Source organism: Dysidea avara, chromosome 1 (assembly GCF_963678975.1).
Source record: "Dysidea avara chromosome 1, odDysAvar1.4, whole genome shotgun sequence".
In the NCBI taxonomy this organism is placed as follows: Eukaryota; Metazoa; Porifera; class Demospongiae; order Dictyoceratida; family Dysideidae; genus Dysidea; species Dysidea avara.
Window position 1 is genome coordinate 32,637,213 of NC_089272.1, and position 11,923 is coordinate 32,649,135.

An 11,923-nucleotide genomic window follows, 5' to 3' on the forward strand; every position below is an offset into this window, starting at 1 on the left:
GTCTACTATATTAATGATTTTTAAACTGACAGCCATCCTACACGACCTCCCCCTCCCCCACTTACAGTAGTGTTCATGCAGCTTTTCTACTTAACCAATCATAGGCAGTGGAAGTGGGGGGGGGGGGAGTAGGGGAGCCATGGCCCCCCACTTGGACAATCCTTGAAGAAAAGATTGAGACACTTTAAAAGAGCAGTCAGTTACTCTAATAAAACAGTCACCTTTACATTTCCTTTAAAAACTGTAAGTAGCTAGCTTCTTAAGTCTGAAGTAGTAGCTAAAAGTATAGTAAGTACGTAAATAGGCTCTCTGAACTTCTAAACTATGAAAATCCAGACCCCAAGAACAACATAACTTTCGTATGCTTCAAATTACATCAACCTAATGTATTTCGCGGACTGGACTCACGCACTGGACTCATGCACTGAGCTAGAAACAGCTTTTAAGCAATAATCCAGACATTATCCATTTCTTGCAACACTGGAGACCCCACTATCAAGCTACAACTGCTAATACTGCTCTTCTTTACAAGTCAACAAACTAGCACATGCACTAATTAATTAGAATACACTTACTATACGCAGTGATAAAGCGTCATAGAGGCTATTGTTGTAGTATAGATGTTTTCTTTCATTGTTTTGGCACTAGTGCTAGGGTTGTAGAGATGAGCCAATAACAATTCTTAGCAGGGTAGCTGTAGATGGCTCCGCCCAGCGAACTAGGTGATGGGACTATGCAAATAAACTGGCTCATCATTACAGCCCTAACACTAGTGCTAAGTAATGGAGCAACAAAGGAAAACATCTAAGCTACAACAATGGCCTCTATCACGCTTTATCACTGCTAGTACTTGTGTATCGTAAGTGTATTCTAATTAATTTCAGCATGCACTAGTTTGTTGACTTGTAAGGAAGAGCAGTATCAGCAGTTGTAGCTCAATATTGGTGTCTCCATTGTTGCAAGAGATGGATAATGTCTGAATTATTGTTTAAAAACTGTTTCCAGCTCAGTGCGTGAGTCCAGTCCGTGAAATACATTAGGCCAATTACATCGGAACTAAAATTTCAGTGTCAGAGTTGGCCCCCTCACCCTTTGGCCTGCTCCACTGCCTCTGTATCCAATGATACATCGTGTATCACTATCAGACCAACATATCAAATAGAGATTTCCATGTGACAATTTCAAATATTAATTTAATACGGGTTTGATATGTAACCCTAAAATGGTTTAACATGTTGATTTGTTTAACTCTTTTGTTTTCCCATATTATACATTTTACACTATTTGTTATTATGGTAAAGGTAAAGAGGCAAAAACTTCTAAAATCTGATCTAAATAATTACACTATACTGATAACAATCATTAGGATTTCCTCTCAAAATATGGCAGTGCCTCTTCATTGTTTCTGCCAATTTTCACAGAATGACTATTTTTAGCAACAAATGTAAATATCCAAACAGTGGTTATATCACCAAAATCCCCATTCATGTCTATATTCTTCTGAGCACCCACCAAATAACACATATCAAAACATATGTATGGGATTTGTCAAATCAAGCATTTTCAGGTGGTCAACACTAAAAGTTTTCAAACACTGGGTTAAACCTTTAAAAATTAAGAATTATGTATTAAATAGATCTAATATCTGTTTAATATCTTTTTTGAAACCTCAACTTGGTAAAACAGGCTGATCATAAAATCTCATCATTCCTTGTCATTTGTTGTCCAATACAAAATACATGTATTTTACACTACACACAAAACACTAATTTACAACCTTTAACTCACAAAATTTCTACAGCACACCATACAATAAAAGAAGGCCCTTGAATTTCTCTATCCAATTCCGACCGTACAAATGGGAAAATGTCGCCATAGCAACAGTTATTTACTGCTGATGATGACATAATACGCGCTCCATACATTAACCTGTTGGAAAATTTAATTGCCTCGCCGGGAAAATCCCAATTTACAAGTTGTTATCCTCAACCAAATTCGCTAAATTTGGTATCATTCTATGCAGCGAAGGATGCTTAATAAGACTCCGACCGTACAAATTGTTAAACAGGTTAGTTTATAGAAATATGTTTAAAAACACGTGTTTTTACAAGCATTCTGAACACGTAAATTTCGTGGTACAAGGCTCCTTTTTAGCTTCCTTTGTTACTACACAAAGACCTTACACATGAATCGAATCGCCTTTCATCAAGGAATCTGATAAACCAAACTTCGTGTCTGTCAACCAAAGTACGCGGAAGTTATGGCGCCTTGTTTAGAGGACGATTTTATACGAAACGGGCGTAACCCATTCGGAAATCCGGAATATCTTACACAAGTTTTGATATGAAGTGTTTACTCTCTATTAATGGTTCAGTACTAGGACAAGCATACATCTTTGCGTTTGAATCATCCATAGAATCATCCATAGAGGATATTAAGCCTCACAACTTACTTGTGCTTCCTTGTATCATAGCACTTATTAATAAACAGTTGGGCACTTAAAGGGCTTCGCAGAGTGCTACTAAATGTTTCACATGGATGTGTGGTTTTCCAATGTAACTAATATTGGATAGGATTTTTGGTAACAAGACCACTTTTTATTTTTATGCTTGTAATGCTAATATCATAATTATGCTAAAACACAGTTATTATCCTAGTGTGTGAAAATCGTTTCAAACAATGTAAAGTGGCACTTCTGAAGTCTATTGTGAATGAAAACCCTGTGGTATACAACATTAATCATAATTATGATTCAATCTAGTGGGCAGTAACTGTAGAATTGACTGGCACAGATGATTTAACCGTCATCTCCTTAATCAGTGCTGTAACTTAGGCCTTTTGTAATAGAGAGCTGGCCTGACCTCCGGCGGCCACACAAAAAAAAACTTGTGGCCAGGCCGGACTTGTATTGAAGTGTTTTTCTAGATCACTAGGTGCATGACTGTAGCTACATGTTTACTACTGTGGCCAGTTTTCGCCCAACATTAAACCTATTTATATGTCACTACCGTACCTTGTGAAGCGCTAAGTTTGGTGCTTAATAAACAGATTAAAACGATCAGCCATGCGGGTCCGCGTAGTTTAGCGTAGACTCCGGAAAGTTCCATCTCACTGTATTATGACGAGTATCTTTCACAAATCATCCTTCCAATCATTAAGACACCCCCACTTGGATTGGAAACTCCCTTACGCGCCTATCAATATAAATTCCATATAATTACTTTTGTCACTCAACATTGTTGGATCTTCGCAAGCGAGTTAGCTATCAGGCGGTAATATACCTAGGCTTATTTGAGGTAGTTAACGGGCGGTAGTAGGCCTACCTGCGTCACATGTTTACGTAAGTCACTGTCGGTACCGAGTGAAAGCACTATGCTAGATCAGTCTGCACACCGGATGGGTTGGGGATGATTATCCAATCGAGGGTGATATACAGTACCAGGGAAGTTTGATAAAGCTATTTATTATTTATTTATTTATTGATTAGCAAACACCCAACAGGGTTTTTACGCTAATGTACAAGGTACGTACACATAAGTGCCTAGTTTGAATTACAATAACATAAGTGCCTATAATTTAAGTTACAATAATGATTAGTACTAAGTTACAATAAGTGTTAAGTTACAATAGGTGCTAGGTTACAACTAGTACTAAATTACAGTAAGTGGTAAGTTACAATAAGTGCTAGAATTACAATGAGTACTAAATTACAGTGAGTGCTAAGTTACAATAAATACAATAAGTGCTAAGGTACAGTTATAAAGTAGGAGTAGTTGATTGTTTAAATGTTTCAAGATCAATGGTAGATAGATTTGGGATACATAGATCATTCCAATGGGGAATAGTTCTGGGTAGGAATGAATAGAGATACGTGTTTACTGAAGATTGCATATGATTAAATTTCTGATCATGATGGGCTCTGGTAGCAGTTTGATTTAATGATGGCAGGCAGCGATTTGGGACCAATAATAAATGATTAACTATCTTGTACAATAGGATGAGGCGTGCTTGCTTTCTGCGTTCTTGTAAAGGTGGCCAATTTAGTTCATTTAACATGTCTGTGATACTGTCACGGTGGTGTCTGTTCCAAGACTTATTTAAGACGAAACGAGCAGCTCGATGTTGAATCATTTCAAGTTTAGAAATGTCATTTTGGTGGTGTGGGTCCCAGATGGCACAACAATATTCGATAGATGGTAGCAGAAATTGTTTGTAGACATATTCTTTGAAGTGTTTATGACAGGAATGTAAATTTTGCTTTAGGAAACCAAGTAATCGATTTGCTTTGTTGCATATGTAGTCAATGTGATCGTGCCATGAAAGTTTATTGTTCAAGTAAACTCCAAGATATTTAATCTTTTCTACTGATTTCAAGGGCACTCCATTCATTTGATATGTAAATGTTTTGGTGGTATGGTGTGTGGTAACTTGTAAGATGTTGCATTTAGATACATTAAAGTCCATCTGCCATTCATTTGCCCATTTTATAAGAGTAGTTAAGTCATCCTGCAGAATCTTCTGATCACTTGGTGAGTGTATAGGCCTATAAATTAAAATGTCATCTGCAAACAGTCGCAACTCACTATGCATGTTTGTACTTATGTCGTTGATATATATTAGGAAAAGGGCAGGTCCAAGAACTGAGCCTTGGGGGACACCAGATGTTATGTCACAAGATATGGAATAACGGCCTTCTATTACTACTTGCTGTGTTCTGTTGTGTAGAAATGATTCAAACCATTCCAGCAAACTTCCTCTCACTACATAATACTCTAGAAGTCGAGCATGTGCAACCTTGTCAAAGGCCTTGGAGAAGTCTAGTACTGCCAAATCTACCTGTAGTTTATTGTTTATTGCTTTGGCTATATCATTGACAGTCACAAGCAGTTGTGATTCACAGGAGTGATGTTCTCTGAAGCCGAATTGATTTTCTGCTAAGATGTTGGTTGACTCTAGATGTTTCATTAATTGGCTGACAATGATGTGCTCCATGGTTTTGCAGATTACTGAAGTTAGTGATATTGGATGGTAGTTTTTGGGATCTGATTTGTCTCCTTTTTTATAAACTGGTGTGACATATGCATGCTTCCATTGAGTTGGTAATCTACTGTAGCTGAGAGACTGTTGGAAGATGTGGGTAAGCATAGGTGATATCTCTGCTGCTGTGGCTCTTAGGGCATAAGGGTGTAACTTGTCAGGACCTGGAGATTTGTTTGAATTACCTTCATTTAGTATATTGTAAACTCCTTGTGTGGTAATCTCAAAATGTGGCATAGATGGATACGGAGAATTGGACTTAGAAGGAAAGTTATCAAATTGTTCTGTGGTAAATGTAGATTTAAAATGTTCATTTAAGATATTTGCTTTATCTATTGACTCTGTTATAGCTTCACCTCCAGGACCTTTTAAGGTAGTAATTCCTGTAGTATCTTGTTGTTTAGCTTTAATATATCTCCAGAACAATTTGTTATCATTTGAGGATGAAATAATGTTAGTAATATAAGCCCTGTGCTTATGTTTTAACATTTGACGTACTTTACGTTGTAAATTTTTGTATTCTGACCAATTTGAGTCTCGCTTGTGAAGTTTAGCCCTCTTATATACTCGTTTCTTTTTTCTTATTAGGCGTGCGAGTTCGGCTGTCATCCAGGGGAGACAAGTATTTTTACGTAGTGTTTTAAAAGGGACATGATCATCTATAATGCTCTGGAAGTTTTCTTGAAAAGGGGACCAGTTTTCATCGACAGTTCTGACTGAGGTGCTGTTTAAATTAAAATATTCATGTGACAGATCAGATAGTCTACTTTGTATTATGTCCCAATTTGCTTTTTTGTAAAGAGGTACTCTGTGTGGCTCTTGCTTTTGTTGATAAAATGAGACAGATAGACTGACCAATATGGCATCGTGGTCGCTAAACCCAGGTATGGAGTTACAAGTGGAGATGATATTAGGGTGAGATGTAAAACACAGGTCTAGGATGTTTATGCCACGGGTTGGAAAGTTGACAATCTGGTTGAGATGAAAGTCTTGTAAAAATGTTAGAAGTTTTTCTCGGAGTAATCTAGATGTGTATGACTCTGCTGATAAGAAACCATGTTCCCAGTCTATTCCAGGACAATTGAAATCACCTCCAATAATAATCTTGGTGTGAGGATGTTTCTCCTTGATTTCACTAAAATTTTGCACTAAATCATCAAATGTGACCAGATTTTACAGAACCGAACCAAATTGCACATCAGGCAAAATCAAACTAACACCACCAGTGGATAGCTACACTATCGTACTACAAGTTTTGACCCTCAGCACTACTCAAACTACACGAGGCTGGTTTTAATAGATGTCTTTTCTGGATGGTGTGGAGTGCCCAAATGGCGGTTTCATGCCTTGTGAAGGACCTGGCTTGGCAAGAATCAGTGGTTTACTGGTGGACAGCCTTATAATGTTGGCCAGACGTGTTCTCTGTAGATTTTGCTACATATCAGCCACTAAGGAGCCAGCACAGCCCTGTAATCTCGTGTCTGGACTCCAATCGTGGCCTGCCTCCATTTTGAGGCCTATCTTTTACCCTCCTCACCACCCCCCAGCCTCCACCCCTTTGTGAGCACTCGTGATACTACTTCGCTCGTCCAACTGCTCAGAGTTTCTATCTTATTTGGCGGGAAACTGTACAAGCAGCTACAAGTACTGGAAGTGGCTTGAAAGGTAACAGATTGATGCATCTTTTGTGTAAATTTCATACGCGTGCTTGCTATCCTTGGAGAGTTATGCTGGCTTCAATTCTTTAAAACCTTTTATCTCGAAACTTCTAATGTACGATTTGGATCGTTTTTCCAAAATCCAGTCACAAATACTGTTGGTGGAGAGTTTGGTGGACAGTAAAACGATCCAATTATAAGGTCATCGTAGTTTTTAATATGCACTTTGATCCAAACAATTTCCAAAGGCGACTCTAAAGTTATTTCTGAAGTTGAAAAAGTGTCTCTGATCAAGATAAATACACCACCACCATGCCTATTTCTATCCTTTCTGTATATATTGTAAGAATTTGGAAATATTTCACTATTTAGTGTGGTGTTTTCAAGATGAGATTCTGATCCAAGCAGTATGTCAATATTATGTGTTGATAGGAAGGCTTCCAGTTCTGCCTGCTTATTGTAAACACTACAAACGTTTGCAATCACTAGAGATATTTCATTACGATTTGAATGTTCTTGATTTGTTGCATTACAGTTGTAGTTAAGGTTAGTAGGTGCAGGATAATGATTTGGATTTGCTAGTCATGAGGTTGTTCCATTTTGATCCATTTCAGTTTCAACAGAAATGGATGATGCTGAGCTATTTTCAGTAGTGTTGACCTGTGGTCCATATCTTACAAAGTTTTGGTCAATGACTTTTCCATGAAGTAGTTTGCCCACAAAGATTTCATTTTTTCGGATAGTAATATATTTGCGATTTGTGCCTTGTTGTATAAGTCTCCAGCGTTCCTGTAAAAGCATGGATTCGATCTTTCTCTCATCCTTAGACATATCAGCTTTGATGATGACAGGTTTTTTAACTAGGTTTCTGTTTGATAAAATAGTACTAACATCAATCCTGCGAAGAAACTTCACTAAAATGGGTCTTGGTCGAGTTTGGCTTGGGTCAAATTTCCCCAGTCGATATAGATCTTTAATTGATGCATTCTGGATTGAAGAATCCACAGCATTTAGTACAGGAAGTAAGTTGAGTAGGTCATTTTTAGTTCTATCAGGCTTAGCGGTTTTAGGGGGAGATTCATTGATACCATACACAACAATATTCATGCTTCTGTCATCTACAGTTCTCTTTACTGGTATGTTAGTAGTGGCATCTGCTTCCTGAACAGATGTAGGAGTATATTTTGTGACAGAAGACTTTAATGATGTTATGGTTTCTGTCAGTGAAATGATGGCAGAGTTGAGATCCTTTATTATATTTGCGAGTTTGGATATTTCATTGTTCTGACTTACCATCATACAGTACGAACATAAGTATTGTGTGTTTGGCTCACCCAATTTCTCGAAAGCGGGACGAGTCAATCCAGCACATTTTCTGTGTAACCAGCCCTGACAATTTCCTTCACAAAACACAGCATTGTCACCCACACAGTGTTCGCCAGCTTCCAAAATCGGCTCTTCGCAGATTAGACAATCAGCTTCGCTGTTTTTTCCACCTTTAGTCTTCCTTTTGTGTGGAGATGTCCCTTGAAGCTTCCTTTTAGCCCTTCGGCCCATATTCGCCACGACGGTCTACGATAAGGAGTGTCTTAGCGTCTAAAAGGAGCCTCAAAGATGAAAAGTCTCAGAGGAGTTAACAACAACCATTCCCACAATCGTAAATTTCACGTGCTATATCGTAACCTTTAGCAGGGAAGGGACTCAGCCTGTCAGCAGGGGCGTAGCCAGACTTTTGGTGATACCAGGGCCTAGCTGTAAGCTGAATACCAAAAAGTAAAGTGGAATGTTCGTGGGGGAAGGCCTGGGTGCTTCCCCCTAGACCGCGTCTAAACGAAAATCATGCATACACAAAAAAATGTACCCTAAGGCAGTAACATTAAAAGGTGTTGTTTGTGCATCTAACTACTGTAGCTAAAACCTACACACTGCTGTTTATGCAGCTTATAGAAACTACAAACCTATTGTAGCTAATACCAGCGGCGGAGGAAGTAGTTGATATGAGGGGGGGGGCTGGGCTGACCCAGACTTATTTCTACAGTTTGGTAAGGTGAGACCAAAAAAAAAAAAAAAAAAAAAAAAAGGTCGCAACCACCTGACAAGAGCTTTCCACCTCACCAGCTACCATTTCTAGCTGATAAACTACATAAAAATCCTTTCATAGCTCGCTACACACTGACTACTTTATTAGAGTGACTGCTCTATTAGAGTATCTCGATCTTTATCACGGTTTTCAGCCCCACTCAAAGAAAGATCATTTCGGTGAGATATCACTCTGAGGGGGGCTTTAGCCCCCTAGCCCCCCCCCCCCTTTCCGCCGCCTATGGCTAATACTAACTTAAAAAATCTTCACTTCCAGACAGCCAACTTCCTTCTGGGTATATTATTCTCGGTCGGTCCTCCTGTTGATGGTCAGTAACTTCAGACTTGGCTTGTACTTCAGACTTGGCTTGTATTCGAGACATCACGTGCCAGCAACATGTGACAAATAAACAAACCGTTCATCAGATCAAGACACACGATAGTGAGTCGTGCGGCCCAAGAAGCCGGCGCGCCACACCGTGAGTATATTGACAGGAAGAAAGAAAACGTCATTTTCACACTTTTGTATCTCGGTGATAGCTTATCCGATTGAAACCAAATTTGCTGCAGAGTTTCCCGCCAGCTAGGGAAGTCTACATTTCAAATGTGAAGGAAATCACTCAAGCCATTTCCGAGATATGAGCGGCCAAAGTTTGGTTTTTTTTCTTCGTTTTTTTTTCTTCTTCTTCGTCTTTTCGCACACTTGCAAAAATTGCTATAAAACCCAAACGCGTGCTCCGATCGCCTTGAAATTTGGCACACAGAAAGGGAGTCCAAAGGCGCATCCTAGCATCAAATTTGGTGCAAATCCGATGAATGGTTCAGGCGTTATGACCGATTATTCGCGTAAAACAAGATCGATTTGTTGTCACGCCTACAGGGTAAATCACTTCATGGAATGAGCTGAAAATTGCTATGTAGATGGAGTAACCATCGTAGGAGTGCCTTTTGGTGGTTTGAAAGGAATCGAGATTAAGACCACGGAGATATGACACAAAACCCAACCTGTGTCACAATTACGCGATCGATTTTTAGTAATAAAAAAGTATTACTTTTTACGCCTACTAGGCAAACCGCTAAGAGCAATGAGCTGAAAATCGGTGTATAGCTGGAATAATCTTCATAGAAAGTCCTTGCAGTAGTATAGAAGAATTGGATTACAAACCACTGAGTTATGATTCGAATACTAACTCTGTGTAGCAAATGCGAGATCGAGATACTCTAATAGAACAGTCACCCTAATAGAGCATTCAGCTAATTTATTTACTCCATTATAGAATTCTATTACATCACAAGTTATTCTGTAGGGACTTCAGCTGCAAACAGTTAATCTTATAGACAGTTCAGCAAGAAGCAAGTCACCCTGTGGAGAATTAAGCTACAATTATATCACTGTAGAGATTCAGAACATTACAAGTCACACTGAAGAGAGTTCAGCTATGAACAAGTCATGCACCCTGTAGAGAGTTCACCTACAATTAAATCACTCTCTAGAGAATTCAGCTACACACAAATCGCTGTGCAGAGAGTTCAGCTACAAACAAATTATCCTGTAGAGAGATCAGCTACAAACAAAACACTTTGCAGAGAGTTCAGCTACAAACAAATCAATCTTTAGAGTGATCAGCAACAAACAAATCAACTTGTAGAGAGTTCAGCTATAAACAAGTCATGCACCCTGTAGAGAGTTCACCTACAATTAAATCACTCTCTAGAGAATTCAGCTACACACAAATCACTGTGCAGAGAGTTCAGCTACAAACAAATTATCCTGTAGAGAGATCAGCTACAAACAAAACACCTTGCAGAGAGTTCAGCTACAAACAAATCAATCTTTAGAGTGATCAGCAACAAACAAATCAACTAGTAGAGAGATCAGCTAGAAACAAATCAACCTGCAGAGACATCAGCTACAAACAAATCAGCTTGTAGAGAGATCAGTTACACACAAATCAACCTGCAGAGAGATCAGCTACAAACATATCACCTTATAGACAGTTCAGCTACAAACAAATTACCCTGCAGAGAGATTGACTACAAACAAATCAACTTGCAGAGAGATCAGCTACACAGAGATCAACTTGTAGAGAGATCAGCTAGAAACAAATCACCCTGTAGAGAGTTCAGCTAAAACAAATCAACCTGCAGAGAGATCAGCTACAAACATATCACCTTATAGACAGTTCAGCTACAAACAAATTACCCTGTAGAGAGATCGACTACAAACAAATCAACTTGCAGAGAGATCAGCTACACATAAATCAACTTGTAGAGAGATCAGCTACAAACAAATCACCCTGTAGAGAGTTCAGCTACAAAAAAAATCAATGTGCAGAGAGATCAACTACAAACAAATCACCCTGTAGAGAGATCATCTAGGAACTAGACACAATGTAAGGAGTTCAGCTACAGGCAATACACCCTGTTGAGATTTCAGCTACAAACAAATCAACCTGTAGAGCGATCAGCTAGAAACAGATCACCCTGAAGAGAGGTCAGCTACAAAAAATCACCCTGTAGAGAGATCAGCTAGAAACAAATCACCCTGTAGAGACTTCAGCTACAAATAAATCAACCTGCAGAGAGATCAGCTACAAACAAATCACCCTGTAGAGAGATCAGCTAGAGACTAGACACAATGTAAGGAGTTCAGCTACAAGCAAATCACCCTGTAGAGATTTCAGCTGCAAACAAATCACCCTATAGAGAGATCAGCTAGAAACTAGACACCATGTAAAGAGTTCAGCTATAGAAGAGGTCACCTTATAGAGAGTTCAGCTACAAAGAAACCATCATGTAGAGAGTTCAGCTGCAAACAAATTACTCTGTATAGAGTTCAGCTAGAAAAAGTCACCTTGTAGAGAGTTCAGCTACAAAGAAACTGCCATGTAGAGAGTTCAGCCTCAAACAAATTACCGTGTAGAGAATTCAACAACAAACAAATCGCCCTGTAGAGGGATCAGCTAGAAGAAGTTACCTTGTAGAGAGTTCAGCTACAAAGAAACCATCAGGTGGAGAGTTCAGCTACAAAGAAATCATCCTGTAGAGAGTTCAGCTAGAAGAAGTCACCTTGTAGAGAGTTCAGCTACAAAGAAACCATCATATAGAGAGTTCAGCTACAAAGAAACCACCATGGATGCAGAGAGTTT

The 11,923-nt window shown here is 38.9% G+C and overlaps 2 protein-coding genes across 4 annotated transcripts in view; both read right to left on the reverse strand.

The window, feature by feature from the left end:
- The window catches only part of LOC136249758 (uncharacterized), a 72,886-nt gene extending 69,707 nt beyond the window's left edge, over positions 1 to 3,179 (reverse strand). For all 3 annotated transcript variants that reach the window (XM_066041885.1, XM_066041877.1, XM_066041869.1), the window contains exon 1: positions 3,014 to 3,179. In XM_066041885.1, the coding sequence (XP_065897957.1) occupies positions 3,014 to 3,107 (94 nt within the window). In that variant the 5' untranslated portion in view covers positions 3,108 to 3,179. The remainder of the gene's footprint in view (positions 1 to 3,013) is intronic.
- Positions 3,180 to 4,616: 1,437 nt separating this feature from the next.
- Positions 4,617 to 8,252, reverse strand: LOC136245199 (uncharacterized). Its single transcript, XM_066036721.1, has 3 exons — positions 7,583 to 8,252; positions 4,705 to 6,185; positions 4,617 to 4,646 (listed from the first exon to the last, which is right to left on the reverse strand). Exons 1-3 carry the CDS (start codon positions 8,250 to 8,252, stop codon positions 4,617 to 4,619), a joined length of 2,181 nt encoding a protein of 726 aa, XP_065892793.1.
- Between the last annotated feature and the right edge of the window lie 3,671 nt (positions 8,253 to 11,923).

Coding starts and splice junctions, on each gene's coding strand:
- LOC136245199 (XM_066036721.1), bottom strand. CDS start 8,252: ATGGGCCGAAGGGCTAAAAGGAAGCTTCAAGGGACATCTCCACACAAA. Junction 6,186..7,582: donor TCTTCGCAGGATTGATGTTA/GTACTATTTTAT, acceptor TTGATGATTTAG/TGCAAAATTTTAGTGAAATC. Junction 4,647..4,704: donor TACACAACAGAACACAGCAA/GTAGTAATAGAA, acceptor GTGTCCCCCAAG/GCTCAGTTCTTGGACCTGCC.